This window comes from Erinaceus europaeus, chromosome 7 (assembly GCF_950295315.1).
Source record: "Erinaceus europaeus chromosome 7, mEriEur2.1, whole genome shotgun sequence".
Taxonomy (NCBI): Eukaryota; Metazoa; Chordata; class Mammalia; order Eulipotyphla; family Erinaceidae; genus Erinaceus; species Erinaceus europaeus.
Genome location: NC_080168.1, coordinates 106,814,826 through 106,834,513, shown reverse-complemented (window position 1 = coordinate 106,834,513; position 19,688 = coordinate 106,814,826). Strand labels below are relative to the sequence as shown.

General features: G+C 45.7%; 2 protein-coding genes and 1 long non-coding RNA gene across 54 annotated transcripts in view; 1 reads left to right on the top strand and 2 right to left on the bottom strand.

Moving 5' to 3' along the window:
* Positions 1-229: 229 nt before the first annotated feature.
* STAC3 (SH3 and cysteine rich domain 3) lies at positions 230-7,396 on the bottom strand. 6 transcript variants are annotated; one of them, XM_060195111.1, is made up of 13 exons: positions 7,306-7,396; positions 7,169-7,197; positions 6,377-6,443; positions 5,846-6,113; positions 5,511-5,608; positions 5,251-5,308; positions 4,384-4,481; positions 1,911-1,977; positions 1,677-1,726; positions 1,268-1,353; positions 1,039-1,090; positions 813-950; positions 230-646 (listed from the first exon to the last, which is right to left on the bottom strand). In XM_060195111.1, the coding sequence occupies exons 3-13, from the start codon at positions 6,440-6,442 to the stop codon at positions 548-550; spliced, it is 1,080 nt and encodes a 359-aa protein (XP_060051094.1). In that variant the 5' UTR covers position 6,443; positions 7,169-7,197; positions 7,306-7,396; the 3' UTR covers positions 230-547. The 6 variants fall into 6 exon arrangements, with proteins under 6 accessions (XP_060051094.1, XP_060051097.1, XP_060051095.1 ...); XM_060195114.1 differs by lacking the exon at positions 6,377-6,443 and having other exon boundaries at positions 7,306-7,389; XM_060195112.1 differs by lacking the exon at positions 7,169-7,197 and having other exon boundaries at positions 7,306-7,389.
* Positions 7,397-7,449: 53 nt separating this feature from the next.
* Positions 7,450-9,376, top strand: LOC132539484 (uncharacterized). 2 transcript variants are annotated; one of them, XR_009550805.1, is made up of 3 exons: positions 7,450-7,577; positions 8,151-8,290; positions 8,865-8,985. It is a non-coding gene; the product is annotated as an uncharacterized LOC132539484 (long non-coding RNA). The 2 variants fall into 2 exon arrangements; XR_009550804.1 differs by lacking the exon at positions 8,865-8,985 and adding an exon at positions 9,169-9,376 and having other exon boundaries at positions 7,458-7,577; positions 8,151-8,281.
* Positions 9,377-9,625: 249 nt separating this feature from the next.
* Positions 9,626-19,688, bottom strand: part of R3HDM2 (R3H domain containing 2) — a 165,870-nt gene continuing 155,807 nt past the window's right edge. For 28 of the 46 annotated variants that reach the window (XM_060195095.1, XM_060195064.1, XM_060195066.1 and 25 more), the window contains 6 exons: positions 15,302-15,471; positions 13,689-13,836; positions 12,031-12,128; positions 11,498-11,582; positions 11,292-11,363; positions 9,626-10,633 (listed from right to left, as the gene is read on the bottom strand). In XM_060195095.1, coding sequence (XP_060051078.1) covers positions 10,293-10,633; positions 11,292-11,363; positions 11,498-11,582; positions 12,031-12,128; positions 13,689-13,836; positions 15,302-15,471 — 914 coding nt within the window. In that variant the 3' untranslated portion in view covers positions 9,626-10,292. The remainder of the gene's footprint in view (positions 10,634-11,291; positions 11,364-11,497; positions 11,583-12,030; positions 12,129-13,688; positions 13,837-15,301; positions 15,472-19,688) is intronic. The other 18 variants (XM_060195086.1, XM_060195098.1, XM_060195094.1 and 15 more) reach the window with 4 other exon arrangements.

The following is a 19,688-nucleotide window of genomic DNA, read 5'->3' as shown; positions in this document are numbered from 1 at the left end:
GGCAGGGCAGGGCGGGGCGGGGCGGGGGGGGGCGCCCATCCAGCCCCCCGGGTCCTGCTCCCAGCAGTAGGGGCACCTGACCTGCTTCCCTTCTTTCACTGGCAGCAGAGGCCCCGCCTGGAGGACGCACTAGTCCCTCCACCATCCACCGGCGGTGAGCTTGCCGCCTCTTCGAAGGCCCTCTCCTCCCTCTCCCCTTCAGCGGTAGATTAAAACAAAACCAAAAAAAAACTTTTATAACTTTTGTTGAAACTTTAATAAATCTCCAACAGCCCCCTCCCGCTGCCTGCCCCCCAACCTCCCAGAGGACTCTTTTTCCAGTGCTCCAAGGCTGGGCCTGAGGGGTGGAGGGCGAGGGTGAGTGAGGGCTACTCTGGGCACCCGGCTGCGGCAGGGGAAGGGAACCAGTCCCTTCGCAGAAGCCGCATCTCGTTCTGGTGAACCGTCCCACTACTATCCCACCCAGCAGAATAGATGCTTCTGTCCCTTTGCTCCCCAGCCTCCACTGGGCCTGCCCGTGAGGGGGCTTGGGTGTGTCCAGCCTCGCCTAGATCTCCTCCAGGAAGTCAGCGGGGAAAAGTCCCACCTTGCGACCAGTGTAGACCTTGACGTAGCCGCCAGCTTCATCTCCTTTCTGCACCACAATCTACAGGGTTAAAGGGTTCAGGAGGAAAGGGTAAAAGGAGAGAATGGGGGAGCCCAGAGTTCGGAAGGCTCATCCTAGTTCCATTTTGGCTTAATGCCAGGTCTGCAGGGAGTGTGGTTCCTAGGTGAGCCTGGGGCTAGAGGGTGGACTGGGACAACAGAACTACCTGATCCTTCTTGAGAGTGATCTGCCCTATCTCTCGGTTCCCCACGAAGGATCTTGTTACGCGGTGCACACGCTCTCCAGCACGGACTCGAATGATGAAATTTGGAGGGAAAAATCCGACCTTCTCCCCTATTTTCCCCTAGAGGAGATGGTAGGGGAGAATCAGTCTCAATATCAGGTTCTATATTTAATCTGTGTCCCACCCAAGCCTCAGCCATTTCTCTTACCCGCCACCATTCTTCATTGGAGTCATCAATGACTGTGATCTTCTCTCCAGGTCTGGGAGAGGAAGGGAGAGGTCTTGGAGATTTCTATCACGGCTGTGCCCAGGACTAGCCCTAGTAGACTGTAATACAGCCAGATCTCCCCCCAAGCCCCATTTCCTTTCCCATGGGGAGTTGGGTTCTCCTCTTTCCATTCCCAGCACAACCCCACACCACTCATAAAGCCTCTCACGGGAAATCCAGATCATCCTTCTCCAGGGCTTTGAAGCGATAGAGAGCCACAAAGTAATGAGACTGCTGGAAGCCAGGATGTTTGTGCTGAGGATAAAGAAGGCTGATGAGTTTCAGGGCTTCACTGCTGAGCAAGAGTTGAAGGGAAGGAATCCCAGGCAGGGCCATTCTTAAGACACACTGCCTCCCAACTGTTTTCCAAGTCCCTGAATTAAAAGAAGTTGACGTGTGTGGTGTGTGTGTGTGTGTGTGTGTGTGTGTGTGTGTATGTGTGTGTGTGTGCTGGTGGAGAAGGCAGATTAAGAATGAGGGGAACCCACACAATAAACCCTAGCTTCCTCTAAGGCTGGGGTGGTATCAGACCTAGGTTGGGGAAAGGACTGGGGTCTGCAGGAAGGAAGGATTCTCACTTTGTCATCAGGTGTCTTCTTTTCAGCCTTCTTATCTCCTTCAGGGTTTCCTGGGTTGGGAAGCACCAACAAACTCCCTCAGTCTTCTGGAGGGCAGTCCTTATTCTGTAATCCTTCAGTGGAAGGATCTCTGCTATCTCCAAATCTGGCATGTCCTCTGACCCTCCCTCCCTGTGCCACAGCTGAAGCCCTGAGCCTGTCCCATCACTATGGATAGAAATGAGCGACACTCACCATGCTGGGGCTTGCCTTCCTCTGGTCTGGAAGACTCTGGCTCCTCTTCCATCATGGCTGCTAGAGGCTGAAGAGGCACTACAGTTAGGAAGATGCTGTCTTTGGAAGCCATGCTTACCCTGCCTCTCCAGGTAGTTCAGAGAACTACAGAATGACAGGACCTCAGAGTTGAAAGGATCCTTGGAGGAAATACCTAGTCAAACCACTTGAGAATGCAGGGAATTCCTTTGAAATGCAGCTAATGACCTGTACTTCACCACTTTGCAAAGAGCCATCTGGTTTAAGAGCAGTTCCCTATTTTATGAAACCTGTTTCACTCTTCCTGTAATTTTTAATTTATTGGTCCTGATTTGCCTTCTGGAGCAATACAGACTAAGTCCCTAAGGACAGCTGGCATGTCCTTCTTATCTTCTCTAATCATTCTCCATCTCTTTAAATCACTCCTACTATCCTAATTCCAGGCCCTTTATTATAGTGTCTACTTTTGAAAATAAACCTGGGTTCTTGAGCACTGTAACATGTACGCTCAGGTACACCACCACCCAGCCCCAAAGTACTACTTCTCAAGTGGTAGTGTTCCCAAGTGGTGGTGGTGGCTCAAACCCAGGTCCTCACACATGGTGAAGCATGTGCTGTAACAGGTGAGCCATCTCCTAACCCCCACCCACTTTCTATCTGAAAAAGTCAGCCTGGAGGAGTGAAGCCCTAGTGACAACAAAAATGATACTCCAGTGTATAAGAGGAAAATGGGCAGCATTTTACAATTCCCTCAAGAGAAAAGAACCAGAATATACTAGTGCCTTTCTGCAAGTAGCCAGATGCTAATGGCTTTTATTTATTTATTTATTTATTTATGTGGGGATTAATGTTTTACAAGCTAATGTCTTTTAAATCATAGTTCACTGCACAGAAATCCCTAACCCAACCTCCATATTTACTCAACTTCCATGTCAACTACTTTGAAGCCAGATTTTTGGTTTTGGTTTTTTTTTTTTTAATACTGAGTGTCAATTCTGGCTGTTGATGGTGCCAGGGATTGAACCTGGGACCTCTTACACGCAAGTAGGGTGCATTATTGCTGCATTAGCTCCCTGGTCTTAGGTTTTATTTATTTATTTATTTTTATAATTTTTAAATTACCTTTATTTATTGGATAGAGACAGACAGACAGAAATCAAGAGGGAATGGGGAGTTAAGAGAGGGTGAAAGACAGAGAGACACCTGTAGCCCTGCTTCACCACTCATGAAGCTTTCCCTCTGCAAGTGGGGGCTGGGGGCTTGAACCTAGGTCCTTGCACATTGTAATATGCGCGCTCAACGAGGTGCACTACCACCTGGCCCCAGGTTTTATTTTTTAAATCCAAGAACAGATATGTACATTTTTCTTAAAGGATTGAACATTGTAGGTTTAGAGACACAGATCTGAAGAAGAATGCATGTTTTACATGTATGAGGTTCTAGTCCAACCCCAGCCCTTCTCCTCTGTCATCATCATCATCATCATCATCATCATCATCATCATCATCATCAGTATTTTACAGAAGCACTGCCCAGCTCTGGCTTATGGTGGTGCAGGGGACTGAACCTGAAACTTTGGAGCCTTAGGCATGAGAGTCTCTTTGCATAACCATTCTGCTATCTAACCCTGCTCTCCCTCTTTTTTTTTTATTTCAAATTATTTGTTTTGGGCCCTTCTTCTAACCTATAAGCTCCTTGACTACATTATTTAGTGTATATTTTTTCCTAAGTTTCTCACAAACTTAATGGATATAGCATTTATATCTTCATTTGTATCTGTGAGAAAAATGTCCATATGTGAGGAACAAGGACCATATCATGTAAAAATGACTGAATTCCCACTCTAGCTGGACACTTCCTAAAGGACCAGGTACTGTCATTCAACCGATTTTAGGGATCCACTTAACAATTTTACTACTCATGTTAGTCTGTCCTGTTATCAATAAAGATACAAAGATATGTAGCAGATTATTTGTCCAAGTGAATGTAAGTCTATGGCACTGGCAGTCCAGTAACTCTATTACAAAATAAAGATGAAGTAACTTTTGGCCATTTGCTTTGTGCTTCAGGTTCCTCATGTATAAAAGGGTCAGATTAGATGATGTTCATAGAAACTTGCACAGTTCTGGAATTCTCTGATTACTTGGCATGACAAGTTCTCTTCCCCAAATCCAAAAGCACAGATAGCTTTTCCCTCTGTTGCCAAGGCAACACCAGGGGCCTAAGGCCTAGCCTTCAATTGGGTCTGGTACTTAATTTAACAGGTACTTGGAGAAAACATGCTGTGTGACAGGAGTTCTTAACCTGATGCCCTCTAAAATTTTATGCAAAAAATTTTAGGATGTGTGCAGTTGTAGGGGAAAAGGGTCTTCAGCTACTGTCAGCTTTGTCAGAGAGGAGACATGACCTGTAAGGTCTCTGGGAGGGACATCAAGTAGCAATGCATGTTGCTCACATTTTTCTTATCTTCCTGTCCCTTCTTCCGTTCCTTGTTTGCCATGATCACCCCAGTACGCAGGGTTTCAAACACAGGGTCATTGCGATTGGCAGCAGCTAGTGTGGATGGGAGAAAAACAAGACATTACTGGAGAGGCAGAGAAAGGGTTGGAGGATGGAGAGACCTATGTAAGGAGATGTAAGGGAGATGTAGAACTGAGTAGCTAGATACCTATGGTTGTGCAGGAGTGTGTAGGAGGAGGGTGGAGGGCCAGCTGTGCATACATAAATCATTAACTTAAAAAACATCAATGGAAATGGAATATGACAGAGAAGACATTGACTAGCACTCCTTCCAGGAAGAGCATTATATGAGCTTTGTTAGCAAGTTGCTCAAGAGTTGGGGAATGCTCAGAATCAGTTTTCCTTCCATTGTTTTGCTGAGTGGCATATGCAAGCTGAGGTGACACTGCTAGTGACTTTCTATGTCTTCTCAGTGGTTAATCTCTCTGCCAAGTAAGTATCAGGCAAAGTGTCAACGAATATGTTTTTAAAGGTCACCATACCATGAATCTGCCCAGGATGCCTACAACTCTTGGTCTGGCCTTACCCTGTAACAAAGAGAACAATCTAGACTCTGCCTTTTAGCTTAGAAGTGTCTTTGCAAATGAAAGCATACAACTTAAAGTTAGGTAAATGAAGGTCTTGGCTGTCTCTTGATAGCTGTGTGGAGTAACTAGCTAAATCTTATTTCTCTCCATTATAAAACAAGAGAATAAATAATGCATCCAGGATGGCTAATGTTATTAGGTTGTGAGAGAACCATGCATTTCAGAATCTAGAGGTGGTGCCTGCCCCTTTCCTCAGGTCCCATGTGGGCACTTACAAGCGTACTGCTGGTTGCTGTAGAGAGGGGAGCTATAGGCTCGACGGAAGCCAGGGGGCTGTAGGGTGGGATGGGAGGAAGCATTAGAGATAGCAAGGTAGGGCCCAGAACCCCTTTATCTTAGCATTAAAGATAGGGTGAAAAAGAAAGAAGCAGGTAAATGTGGGTTGACTTGAGGAGGAACTGGCAAGGGCAGGTAGCTTACAACATGCCCCCTCCCTCCCTCTCTCCCTTCCTCTTGCTCCCCAGGGCCCACTCACGATCTTGCCGAAGCATCTCTGCATCTCCACGTAGGACCGACAGTGCTCATGGATGTTAGTTTTGCAGTTCTTACAGCGAAGCCCAAATTTGTTGTTGACTTGGGAGAGGGGAAGAACACTGGGTGAGGTTTCCAATTTCCCTTGCCCTTTGCACGTCTGTTTCTACACTAGTTCTTAGGTTCTGAGACCTGACACATTCAATCTCTTAACAACATTTTCTTAAAAGTCTGATTTTGTTGCAGCCTGTCTGCTATCCAAACACTCATTCCCTCCACCCCCCAAACCCTTTGCTCCATTCTCTGCCTTTGACATTACACTGTCCCCTCAAAACTCACGCACAATCATCCGGGCACAGACATCACAGAACTTTGGCTTCTTGAAGAAATGATCTTTGAATTTGTGGGGCTTATCATTGACAAGCTTAGGAGGTTCTGGGGGTGGCTCCTCCTCTTCCTCCTCCTCTTCCTCCTCTTCCTCATAGATGTAGTAGATGGGCCCACCCCCAGCTCCCACAGCCTCCCCATTGGCCTGGGGCTCTGGGGGGAGCTCCATCTCCTTTGTCTCTGGAGACTCTTTCCTGAATAACTGCTTCAGCAGCTGGAGCTGAGGGAGGGAGTGAAGGAAACTCAGTGTTAAAAGAATTGTCATGCTCACTTGAGTAGATGAGGCTATAGCTAACTGGACATACTCTGGCCTGGGGTTAAGGACACACTCTGGGATTAGGGGATACTGGGTGCCGTAGGTGCTGGCTAGCACTCTAACTAGAAATGAGTCACATACAAATGCAGTCAGTCCAAACATTTTTCCTCATGGGCTATAATGACTTCCCAGATCCCCATACCCAGTGGTCAGAGGTCCAGACTCACCCCACTTTGTCGAGTCTCTGCTGGGAAGGAGGGCTTAGGGGACTCCAGCACCTCCTTTTCTGTCATCCTGCAAGAGGTTGGACCCCACTATGAAATCTAATCCCTGACTGCCATTCTTCCCTCCCTTATTCCTGCCCCTTGGACTAGGGTGGTCCTTGGAAGAAACTTAAACAGAGACCCTTTTACAGGGATGTGAACAAAAAAACTCTACAGAGGTCCAGAGAAAAGTCCAATAGACTAATGAACTACCACAGTTTCTCAGACCAACACTGATCCATTCACCCTCAGGAGGAACCCCCAACTTTATGGTTCCAACACAGTCCTCTGCTGGAGACTATGAGGTTTAGGGGTTTCCTACAGATGGTTTGCTTCTCTTGGGAATCTGTGGGCAATTGAGAAGTGATACACATCTTCTCAGATCCCCTTTCTCCAAGAGGTGTGTGAGTGTGTGCATGGGGAAAAGGGTTGGGGATATTTGTTCTCCTTAACTTCTTTCTTGAATCCTGGGGGGTGTGTGTGTGTGTGTGTGAGGCAGTGCCTACTTCCAAGCCTGCCTCAGGCCTCAGCTATTTTAAGTTTTCAGAGTAATATGAGCCTTTCCTCCCTTTACTAATGAGTTCCCTTGACCCCACCCCCACCCTGTCCTCCAGTGCTAGCATAGAAGAGCAATTTCACTCCTGAAATCACAACTATTCACACACAAGGAAAGAAATGAAGAAGCTGAATAGACAGAACTGGGAAAGTTGGGGTGAACAGTTCTGGAAATGGACAAAGGATAAACAGACAACTTACGTTTGGAATTCCCTAAGTTAGTCCACAGTCTGTGGAGGGAGGAAATAGTCTCTGAGGTCTTGGTGGTGGTTGGTGCTGGGAACTGGTTCTCTTCCTTGGGGGCTAAGCCACCCACCCCCAGTTCCCGCTGTACTCACACTGGCTACTCAGACGGTATTTGTAGACCTCCTAGCCTCTTGCCTTGGTGTCAGAGATGAAATGACAGGGCTAGAGGAAAGTGGACAGCTGACAAACAGCTGACACTGAGAAATTGGACACGGTAGGTCTGAGCAGGCTTGGACCCTAACTCCTCCCTCCTCCACAGCTGTAGCTGGCTTTTCATCTATGGCAAGCTGACTAAATTCAAGGGCAGTGTCGGTTCATGCTAGCCACACTCATTTGGGTGATTGTATAAGACTGCAGGAAAAGTGTAAGTAGCTTTCCTCATTCCCTTTCCCCAGGCTCAAATACCTTCTCAGTTCTATCCTCCCTTAGGCCCTCTGGAAATTAACCTTTGACCTTTCAGCAACTGTGTTCTTATGGCCAAGTGTTTCTGTATCTCAGAGCGTCAATCTCTTCTCAAACCTCACCTCCAAGTTGGACTAGGTTGCTTTCTCACCTGTGGCTCACCGAGGGATATCCTAAGAACGAAGACATGCAGAACTGCTTTGCTCCCTCCAGTTGCCATCCCCCACCTCTCCCCCTATTTTTCAAAAATCTTATCCTCAGGGCGAAGGGGGCCATAAGCTGCTCAAAAGCCAGGTTGGGATTTCCCATCAAGGGGCTCTGGGGGACTAAAGGGATAATGATCAGGTAGAGATGGCTTCGTTAACATTGGAGAGAAGACAACAGCTGTCTTCTTTCACTTCACAGAGGTGTTTTTAATCATCTGTAAGCAATGTCCCTCTTCCTATGGGAACTGCAACTCCTTGGGTGTAGAATGGTCAAGCCTCATACATCCTGAATCACTTTGATTCTCTGATCCCATGTCTCTCCTCTGAAGCCCTGGTATATGAACTGATGGTGCAATGAGATTTCTGGCATTCTTGGCTCATGGGGACACAGCCCCCTACTCTGGGCTGTGGAGTGGCTGAAAGAAGAGATAATCTCATCTCAGAGAACAATTTGGAGGTGGTATGTAGTGTCAATTTACCTCTTGTATCTGTAAGAAATAAAAGGATTATGTTGAAGGTTGAGTCAGACAAGCCTAACTAGAGACACAGCTACCTAGACTCAAGGAATTCCCAGAGCAATGAGCTTTGTCATTTCCACCCACAACGCTTTCCCCCTTCTCTTTTTTTGTTTTAATTATTTATTTATTCCCTTTTGTTGCCCTTGTTGTAGTTATTGTTGATGTCGTTGTTGTTGGATAGGACAGAGAGAAATGGAGAGAGGAGAGGAAGACAGAGAGGGGGAAAGAAAGATAGACACCTGCAGACCTGCTTCACCGCTTGTGAAGTGAATACCTTGCAGGTGGGGAGCCAGGGGGGAGGCGGTCTCGAACTGGGATCCTTCCGCTGTCCTTGCTTAGCACCACATGCACTTAACCCACTGTGCTACCGCCCGACTCCCTCCCCCTTCTCTTTAAGGTGTGAATGTGACTGAATAGAAGCAGCTAGATGATTCTGGGTCAAAAGGCTCTTAAATGGCTCTGGTCTGAAAAGCTCCATCTTGCAGGTGGTGACTTCTGTTCTTACTCTTCTTCAGTGCACAGGAGGGGGACTGCTGAACCCCTTTGGGGAATACAGCATATTGACACTGCAGGCTCACTGGTGTGACTTTTATTGTAAGAAACATTCACTTCTGCTCCTGCCGGTGCAACCCAATTCTTTTTTTTTTTTTTTCCCGCTTTTGTTGCCCTTGTTGTAGCTTCGTTGTGGCTATTATTATTGCCCTTGTTGATGCAATTCGTTGTTGGATAGGACAGAGAGAAATGGAGAGAGGAGGGGAAGACAGAGAAGGGGAGATAAAGATAGACACCTGCAGACCTGCTTCAACGCAACCCAATTCTTTGACTTTAGGATTAAAGGCCCAATTCTTCTATGCCTGAGGAGTTTTTAGAAGATTGATTAGATGAACAAGTTTGAGAACAGCATCACAACACAGTTCTGGACCTTGCTCAGCCCTCTCCAGCTCAGTGCCCCAAATGAGTATCAGAGATTTATCAAAGGGGAAGGATCCTTAGAAGTCACCTAGTAAGTCCAAGTCTCTTATTTTACTAATGAGAACTCAGAGGTACAGTGTTGACAAGTGATAGGCTTATTGAGTCATAGTTAGTGGTAGACTTGAGAGCCCAGAACCAAGGTACCACTAGAGACCCAACCACCTATCAGAATTCGTACAAGGCAGAGAATGGGATGGAAGGAACAGTGTCAGGAAGATATGTGTGTACATGGTAGGGAAAGCCATCCCCACCCACATCAGACCCCTCCAACACACACCCACACCAGGGCAATAACAGAGAAACAGGGACTGATATCCAGTGACAGATTTTTTTTTATATTTAAAAACAAAAATCAACCTCCCTCCCAGTAACCCCCAAACAAACAAAAAAAAAATCAGATTAAATAAAATTTACAGTAAATATACCCAGCAAACATCTTTATGAGCAATTAAATACTGTGTCTGTTACTGTGGCACAAACCTTAAACAAACAATATACAAGTGTTTGGGGGTGGGGAGGCCCAAGTTTTAACTCCGGGAGGCTTAGGGAGACAAGATGGAGGAAGTGAGAGAAAGGGGAAATCAATTTTGTTTTTTTCTTAATTCTGTCCATATAAATATATTCATAAAGACCAAAAAAGAAAAAGAGATTGGGATGGTAAGGAAATAGGAGAATAGGAGAGTGTGAGGGTCCTCCCAATTCTACCTGACCAAAAAATATGAAAGAAAGTAATTAGGGGAAGAGATTTAAAAAATGATAGTAGAGGATGGGAAGGAGAGGTAAGCAGAGTGGGGAGAAAGAGGGGACCCATGGCAGGTAAGGAGTCCAGTAGCAGTGTGTCTGTTTCCATCTTCATTTCTGTCTTAGACTCCAGTTTAGTGTCTGTCCTTACTTTCTGCCTCTGTCCATGGTCTCAAAGGTTCCCTTGACTCCCTCCACACTGCCCTACCCCAGCTGTGCTGGTCCCTTCCTCTCCTCCATTTATTGGGAACTGGCTCTCTCCAGGATCCTCAGGTCATAGTTCTTTTTGGCCACTCGAAGTTTGAAGCGACTCACGGAGTTGTTGAGGCGAAGGGAGGCATTTTGGGCAGCCAGGGGGCTGGGGAACACAGCCACGATGGTGTACAAGGCAGCGAGGTCCGCGTGGCGGCCATTTTCAGCAGTCCCACCGTTGTCTCCCCCACCCCCACCAGGCAGCCCCTGAGCTTCCTTGAGCCACTGGATCTTGGCGCCGGACATGGCAAGCTGAGTGAAGAGTTTGTCCGCCTCAGTACGGGTGATGCCCTCAGGGAGATCTGTCACCTCCAGCACCCGCCCCAGGACTGGAAGGGGAGGAGAGAGGACAAGGTTGTGAGAGGTGTAGAGTAGGGAGTGAATAGTGGCCCAGTAGAGCAGCTGACCAAGTCTGTATACAATGTCCTCAAAAGCCTACCTTTCCTACATAAATTGTTCTTTCCTCCCCAAACCAACATGAATTCCCCACCATCCAGACTCTGATTAGGGAAACTAAAAGGAACAAAGGACATTTTCTCTTTTCCTAGGCTAGAGAGATACATAAGAAGAGATGGAGAATCAGAATATCAGATTTAAGACCTGGAGGCCTAATACTCCAGTTCTCTCAGGATGCCAGTGCTATGAAGTACGCTTTTGCTAATGTTCTTCCACAAAGTCTTCAGCCAAATTTGAAGTAGGTTCCTTGGCTCAGAAACTGGCCCAAATAGATTCTCGATTACTTTGTATCATCTAGAAAAGTCAGTTTCCCTTCCTTTCCTTAACAAAATGGTCCAAATAGGGGAAATCCTGAAAAATTTTACTTTTCCTAGTATGGAAGTCCTGCAGGAGAAGAGTTAGCCCCCCCCCCCCATAATCTCTAAACTGGGTCTAGAACTACCAAAAGTAGGAGGAGGACCAGGACCACCTCACAAGACTATTAATAAATGGCTCAGCAATCCCCATCATTTTGTTATTCTCAATTTTTACCACCATTTTTCCAGGACCTGGGATGACTTGGTGAGGAAGACAGATACTTTACTTCTCCAGCTTTTTCTTGCTCTTGGTAGGAAGAAAAAAAAAGCCCCATTTTCACTGTCCAGCCCAAGCTAGCTATTCCCACCCATCCAAAACTGCTAATACAGGGGCTGAAAGGGTAAAACCTTATCTTGGGAAATCAGCATCTTGCTACTTACCAACATCTGTAGTCCCCAGGTCAGTGGAGGCAGATTTGAGTGCTTGTCTCTTGCTGCGGTTTCCATGCTTCAATCCACTCTGTCCCTTCAACATTTGAAATATATCATGACTAACCCTTTCCCACTAGGCAGTCAGATTTGCTAGAGAGCAATCAATGAGAAATAGTCCTTCTCATTTGGCACTGGAAGGAATGAGCACAGGTGTGGGGTGGGTGGTACTTTTCTCTCTCTCTCTCTCTCTCTCTTTTTTTTTTTTATCATTGCAGGGTGTTACTGCTCTGGGTTGACTTTCAGATGGAAAGAGAGTGCTCTACTGGGCCATTGAAGTGCTGCTTTAATCTACTCCCATGTGGTGTGCTGAGGGCTTGAACTTGGGTTGTGTGCATGGCAAAGCAAGCACCCTCCTAGGTGAGCTAGCTTGCTCTTTGTTTTTTCCTTTGTCCACGCAGTTAATTAAGGCGGGTAGCTCAGAGATAGGGGTCCATATGAGAATGGAACTCTGATGGCCTAAGGCTAATAGTAGATATTTTTACCTGGTGCACCGTGTAAGATGATTGGCCATGGAGCAAGGGAGGACAGATGGACAGATTGTACTGTAATGGCTGGCCCAGGAGAGAGTAGCGCCCATCACCTAGTGAAGAAAAGCAGATGGTTTTCTAGGCATTTGAGTTTCATGGTGTAACTTTCGTGAGACTTTAGAGGGCTTTGGAGATACCTAGCAACAATGCATACTATTTCTACTTTTTCTATGATAGGAACAATCATGTTTAAGAGTCTCTTTCCTTGGTTCTCAGCTGTACCACAAAGAAACATGACTCAGTGACCTTGAAGAAGGGCTCTCTCCACTATAGGAAAAGCCCTACAGAAAACCTACAGACTTTTGAGAATGTCTCATATCTTTTATATAAATTTGTTTTACACACACACACACACACACACACACACACACACACACACACACATACACACACACACACACACACACACCTGTCTGACTCTACCCCTAATCCAGGGCTCAAGTTTATGACTCATATAAAAGCAATACAGGGGGAGCCAGGCAGTAGTGCAGTGGGTTAAGTGCACATGGCGCAAAGCGCAAGGGCCGGCGTGAGGATCCCAGTTCGAGCCCCTGGCTCCCCACCTGCAGGGGAGTCGCTTCACAAGCGGTGAAGCAGGTCTGCAGGTGTCTTATCTTTCTCTCACCCTCTCTGTCTTCCCCTCCTCTCTCCATTTCTCTCTGTCCTATCCAACAACAATGACAACAATTGTAACCACAACAATAAAAAGAAATAAGAGCAACAAAGGGAATAATAATAATAAAAAAAAGCAATACAGTGGCAGGAGTAGATAGCATAATGGTTATACAAACAGACTCCAAAGTCCCAGGTTTAATCCCCTGCATCATTATAAACCAAAGCTGAGCAGTATTCTGGTTAAAAAATTAATTAATTAAAAAAAAAAACCAATACAGTGGTACATTAAGAGTACAGACCTGGAGTCAAGAGTACCTTGGTTCAGATCCTGCCTCTGCTACTGGAAATGGATGTTGGCTATGGTTCCTACTCATTCATGTTGATGTTGCTGTGAGGTTAGATGAATGTAATACACCTAATGCATTTATAGCAATGCTTGATTGATATATTCTCACCTCATTTTGCATACTTGTGACAGGCAAGGCAGAAAGTAGATAAAATTACTCCCATGTCTGTTGTAATTAACCCCATTTTACAGATTTGTTTATAGATTTGTTTTACAAGCTCAAGGAACATATTCAACATCATAAGCTAGTCAGTGGTGAAACTGGAATTTGAACCCAAGTCTTACAATTAAATCTAGTGTCCCTCTTCTAAAATGATAGTTTCTGTATTCTCAGTCCCTAGATTCATTGATAATGGTTTACATCTTTGGTTCATTAGAAAGCTGAGTGAATTTCTTTTCCGCAGTTCAGTTACCTACCTTACTTGGTAGGGAATACTAAGTATTTAGTAAAGGAAATCTGTAGTATGTTAACCATGGACAGTACTACAAAGGGGAGGTGTCCCTGGCCTAACCAGGTGTATTAAAGGAAGAGTCAAAAGCAGAGTTGAATGATCAGCCATATTGGTTCTTTGCTGCCATCTCAATCTCCCCACTTGGGTATGCAATGTAAAGGGTGGACTTGATAGCAGTCTGCCCAAATCTAACCCCTTACCCTGTGCTGGACCCCCAGGCCGTGGGAACTGTGTAAGGACAGGAAGGGGACTGAGTCCTGTGCAGACATTGCTGAGGCTGGTGACAGGAGAGGGTGCTGGAGACTGGGTAGGAGATGTGACGGGGCTGTTGCTCAGCTGTGTGCTGGCCTATGGGAGAGAGAAAAACATGTCATTTGCTTGCTTGTTTGTTTATTTTGGTACACCAGGGCTTTGCACCTGTGTGATTCTACTGCTCCTGGTGGACAATTTTTCCTTTTAAAATTTAAGATAGAGAGCGTAGATAGCACAATGGTTATTTATGCAAACAGACTCTCATGCCTGAGGCTCCAAAGTCCCAGGTTCAATCCCCTGTACCATAAGCCAGAGAGATGAGCAGTGCTCTGGTGTTGGGAAATTGTGAGGATGTGGTAGAGCCTGGCAGGGCTTGACCTGAGGAGTGCGTCTATCCTGTCAGTTTCTCTCTCTAACGAGAGGTTGAGCAAGGAGGGACAGGAGTAACCCCAAAGGTTTGCCCCGTCTTATCAGGCTCCCTGCCTCACAAAGCACCCCACATTCCTGATACTATGGCCATTAGATAAAAAGAAAGGGGGAGATGTCGGGAAATTGTGAGGAGCCTCACAAAGCACCCTGCATTTTTCTGACTCCAGGAGCCTGGCATTCCTTAAAACATTAAGCCAGCTCCCCCTGCTCCACCCTGCATTCCTGATACTATGGCCTATCTACATAATCACTGTTTTGCTTGAAAGATTCCCCACCCATTCCATTCCTTTGATCTATCTTCTTTCTACCCTCAAGACCCTCCCTGCCTGCAGGGTATTATTATTAATCCTACCAGTTAAAACCCTCGCAACAGTAGCTAAGGAAGTTCCTACCTTTCCAGCCCCTTTTGCCTTTCTCTGCCCCTTTCCTAGCCATTTCCATTTCCAACTTGCCACTTCCGGGTCTGCCCTTAAAAAGCCTTGGCTCTCTGATCAATAAAGAGCTGCACTGCCTCTCCGCTACGTGTTTGGTTCCTGAGTCATCTCCCTCAAGTTGCTGAGTGAGTAGCAGCCCAGGCTGGCTCCGGTTGAGTTCTCTCCAATCCAGAGAGTACGCACCTGAGAAGAGGCACCCCCACGCTAGCCCAACACTCCAGTAAAAAAAAAAAAGAGAGCGAGAGAGAGAGATAGAAATAGAGAGAAGGAGAGACACTACAGCACCTGTTGTGCATAAGCACACATCATATGCACACCATACTTTATCCTCTGGATAGTTCCACATGGCTTAAAATTCAATTCTCAGAGGAAATGTCTTTTGCTGAAGTTGGCCAAAGTCAGGCTACTCCTTCAAGTTCCCCTCTTAGCTTCTAATTACTTTGCATTATTTTATCATCTTATTTTTGACATATAGCTTTAAATATCCTCTTAGTATTTTCAAGTATGTGTCCTATCTCCCCCCCCCCTTAGATCTTAGGTTCTTCAAGAGATGTTCCCTTAAGATTATTGTGTTTCTCCTCAAAAAGTACCCAAGGAAAAGACACACGAAAAAACTGCTTAATCAATGCAGAAATTCCTCATTAAGGAGAACCAGTTTTTTTTTTTTTCCCAAGACAGAGCTGGGCTGCAGGACTTACCTGGGGGCTATTGTCAGGATTGTACATATCTCCAGGTTTCTGCCCCCGCTGATCCATGCTATAATATTTACAGTGACTCCACTGGACCATGGATGGGTTCTGAGGGGGTTGGGGTCCATTTGGAACATTCAGCTGCATGACCACCACACCTGGTCCAGAAGGTGACACTCCTGAGTGGCAGGAAGAAAGTGGCTATTGAATTCAAACCATACTTTGACCTTCAGGCTAGCCCTGAGTGAGAAAGCCAAAAAGCTAATTTATCTACACATCTCAGGGTCATTTAAACAGTGTCCTGCCAAGAATCTAAGCTAGCTACAAATATATATTTATTTCCTCCTTCCATCACCAGGGCCTCATGACTTTTTCAGATAGATAAGGAGACAGAGACAGGAAGAGAGAAAGACATCACTACACCCAAGCATCCCCCAGCAGGGTGGGGGGTAGGGCTTGAATCTGGGTCATGTATATGGCAAAGCAGGTACCTTCCCAGGTGAGAGCTATGTTGTTGATTCTACTTACTAATTTCTGACTTTTCTCCAAACCACTGGCAGTTCGGAAGAGAAATGAGTTCCAGATGCCTGTGCTCTCCTGGTCTTCAATGGGTAAGGTGTACTTAGGCATGCTTGGCAGAAAATTATCTCATTCCTTCAAAGTTAGTAAACTACCCAAGGGGCTGTGAGGTGGTGCACCTGGTTGAACTCACAAATTACAACGTGCAAGGACCCGGGTTCAAGTTCCCAGTCCCCACCTGCAGGAGGAAAGCTTCATGAGTGGTAAAGCAGGGTTGCAGGTGTCTCTCTGTCTCTCTCCCTCTCTATCTCCACCTTCCCTCTCAATTTCTGGTTGTCTCTATGCAATAAGTAAATAAAGATAATATAAAAATTAAAAAATCAAAAACTACCCGATGCCCAGGTAAGACTGCTCAAATGTCTGGTCATGGACAGATTCTAGTTTGGGGATGGGCTGAGTGTGCCGGCACATGCAGGCTTTTCTGGTAAAGGGTAATGACTACAGATAAGTCTGTGATCTCTGCTTGTTCTGGAGATGAATATGCAGAGCTTCACTAAGTCAAAGCCAGGAAGTGCTTTTTGAGTTGAGGCTATTTTTTAAAATATATTTATTTTCCCTTTTGTTGCCCTTTTTTTTATATTGTTGCTGTAGTTATTATTGTTGTTATTGATGTCATTGTTGTTAGATAGGACAGAGAGAAATGGAGAGAGGAGGGGAAGACAGAGAAGGGGAGAGAAAGATATACACCTGCACACCTGCTTCCCTTCCTGAGAAGTGACTCCCCTGTAGGTGGGGAGCCAGGGGCTCAAACCAGGATCCTTACACCAGTCCTTGAGCTTTGTGGCTTAACCCGCTGCACTACCGACTCCTAAAGTTGAGGGTATTTTAAGCAGAGGGAACTGCATAAAGACATATGTCATATTCAAGGAAATGACATAATTCAAGGCACTAAGGCAGAGGGTCTATATAGGGGAAGTAGTAAGAAATAAGATGTACTTAGTAATTTATTCAACAAACATTTATTAAACATTTACCATGTGCCAGTTCCTATTATAGGCACTGAGTATACAACAAAACTGATCCCTGCCCTCAAGGAACGGGCCATCTATTAGACAGTCAGACATTAGACAGATAGTTGATGTCAAGAGTTTGAAGTACATTCTGGTGAAAGATGTAATCCTGTAGTTGTCGGAATTAGTACCTGTATTTTAGAGAGCTAACTCAAGTATCTGAATGTAAGATGGCTAGAGGGAGGGAGAAATGAGAGGCAGGAAACAGAATGAGGAGGTAAAGTAGGAACACCAGGAAGGCAATGAGAGTTAGACTGTCTCACAGTCAGGCTCAGGTAACTCAAAAGATGCCATCCTCAGGTCCTAGCACAGGTGACCATGGTAGCTTTACCCTCTCGTAGGCTGGGGGAAAGGAAAGAAGGGGTTTAGTGGGGATTAATATTAAGTCCTGACTCTTTCCCATGGTTAAAGCAAGGTAAGGGGTTAAGGAAGCATTATGGACAGGGCTGCTGGAAGGGATGGGTGGAAGCTCTGCTTCCCCACAGAAGACTTCCCAGCATGTAGATCTGATCTAACCCCCGGCTTTCTGCTGAGGGCTAGGATGAGATCATGAGTGTGTTGAGAAAGGGACTGGTGGCTGCTAGCCTGAAAACCTGCTGCAGCGCTGCTGTTTTCATGGCTCGGTGCTCTGAGACTGCCACCACTGCTGCCATCACATTGCTTTCTGTGACAGGAAATGTTACAGCCTCTGCCCTGGGCACCAGTCATGCTGAGAAGTGAGTATGATTGCTTTTCTCAGGTAGCATCGGTCAAAGGAAGGAAAAAGAAATAGTGGGAGGTCTCAAGAACAGCTCAGGAAATAGAGCATCTGTTGTATCCTATTCTCCAGTCAGTGTGTGCCTCCCCCCTTCCTCCTGGGCTCACCTAATCAGAGAGCACAAATACTTAGGCATGACAGGTTCACATCTCCCCAGTCCCTGTCAAGGGAAATAGCACGTTCACATGCATGGCTTGTAGAAGGGTCACAAGAGGGGCTAGGTGGTGGTGCATTCAGCTGAGTGCGCACATTAACCATGTTCAAGCACCCGGTCCTCAGCTGTGGGGGTGGGGCGGGGGTGGGGAGAGTTTCACAAGTGGTAAAGCAGGGCTGCAGGTATCTCTCTTTCTCTCTCCCCTCAGAGATATTTCCCTCCTCTCTCAATTTCTCTTTGTGTTAGCAAAACAAATATTAAAAAATTAAAATAAAAAGGGTCACAAGAAAATTAGGCATTTAACTTCCCCCTCACTATAGCTGTCCTGGGCATTTTCTTTCCCCATCATATGAACCCCACCTGCATCAATATCCTCTACCAACAAAATTGTAACTGGCCACATTCTAATGCCTTATTGTTTACCTTGAGGGGGCCAACACAAAAATACTGAAGTTTACGGATTTTCTGGAAGGCAGCTCCTAACTGAATCCAGTGCCCTGGCCAGGAAAGCGTGGGTGAGTAGGATGTGGCGTAAGCAAGGTGGTGGTGGGAGATCTTCCTAATACCACCATGTGGCCAAAAGGAAATAAATGGGGGCTCAGGGCAAGGGGGAAAAGCAAAGTTCTCATATTTTTCTGATCTCAACAAAGAAAACACAGGTTTCTCTGTTGCAGTCTTGATCCTGAGCTCCTCCCACACTGAATCCTCCCCCACTGGCCTGGAGCATTGTTCCTTCATTCAGCCGAGGACAGAGAGCACCACTCCAAAGATGAGCTGATTTTTATGCTTCTCTTCCTCAAGCCAGAAGCAGGTGGCATCCTTTAGCAACTGAACTGTCACTACTTCTTAATGGACATGGCAGTAAAAAAAAAAAAAAAAAAGAAAGAAAGAAAGGAAAGGAAAGGAAAGGAAAAAGAAAAGAAACCACTGCCGAGTGACAGCAGTTCTATATAATCAGGTGTGTGTGGGGGGGCGGGCTGGATAACAGTGGGAAGGAGTATAAGGGGGTTGAATAAGGAAATCAATTTCAGTTTGAAAGCTCTGGAAGGAGAGGGGACGTGTGAATGGCTTTTTAAGTGGCATCATTAAACCTGGCAGAAAGGTCGATTGGACAGAGCAAACCACATAAATACAAACAGATGACATTTATGTCTGGCAGAATTGGTTTTTGTTTAGGGGTGTGTGTGTGTGTGTGTGTGTGTGTGTTTGTGTGTGTGTGTGTGTGTGTGAGTGTTTAATCACTGAGGTAGAAAACTGATAAAGCTTCTTCCTCACCACCAAGAACCAAATCTTTGGGAAGGAATGTCTAGAGAAATAAAATTCATAGGCATCTTTCCCAAATTACAGGATAGAATCAATAGTATGGCCTCTCTCCTTTTTTTGTTGTGAGTGAGAGGTAAATTCACAGGGAGTGTGAGAGGAATAAGTTAGTCTTAGCTTTATAAACTGCTCAGTTAGAATGAGTCAGTAAGTATGTAAGAGGTTATTTCTACATGTACCTCATTCTGGCCATACTGCTGTGTCACTGTGAGTTGGGAGTCTGTGTATTGGTATCACTGTCATTTCATGTTTCTGTACATCTTCTCTGGAAAAGCATCCCTGAAGAAACCTCAAGGGACTAGCACATCATCATTTTAGTAGGAACAAAACTGTTTCTTGGAGTTATAGTTTTATCAAATATCATAGTGGAATAATTAAGGACCAGGCCTAGAGTTTACCTGGTAAACTGGGCAACTGCAAAAAATGTATTAATAAGCCAGAACAGTTGTTCCTGGAACAGCCAATCCTAATCCCTGCCTTTATTTTTGGAAAAGTGACCATGTTGCTACATGGGAGAAAGATGGGTGGCTGTCCTTTGAAGGTGACATAGCAGCTCTATGGGCTATGCCTGTTTTC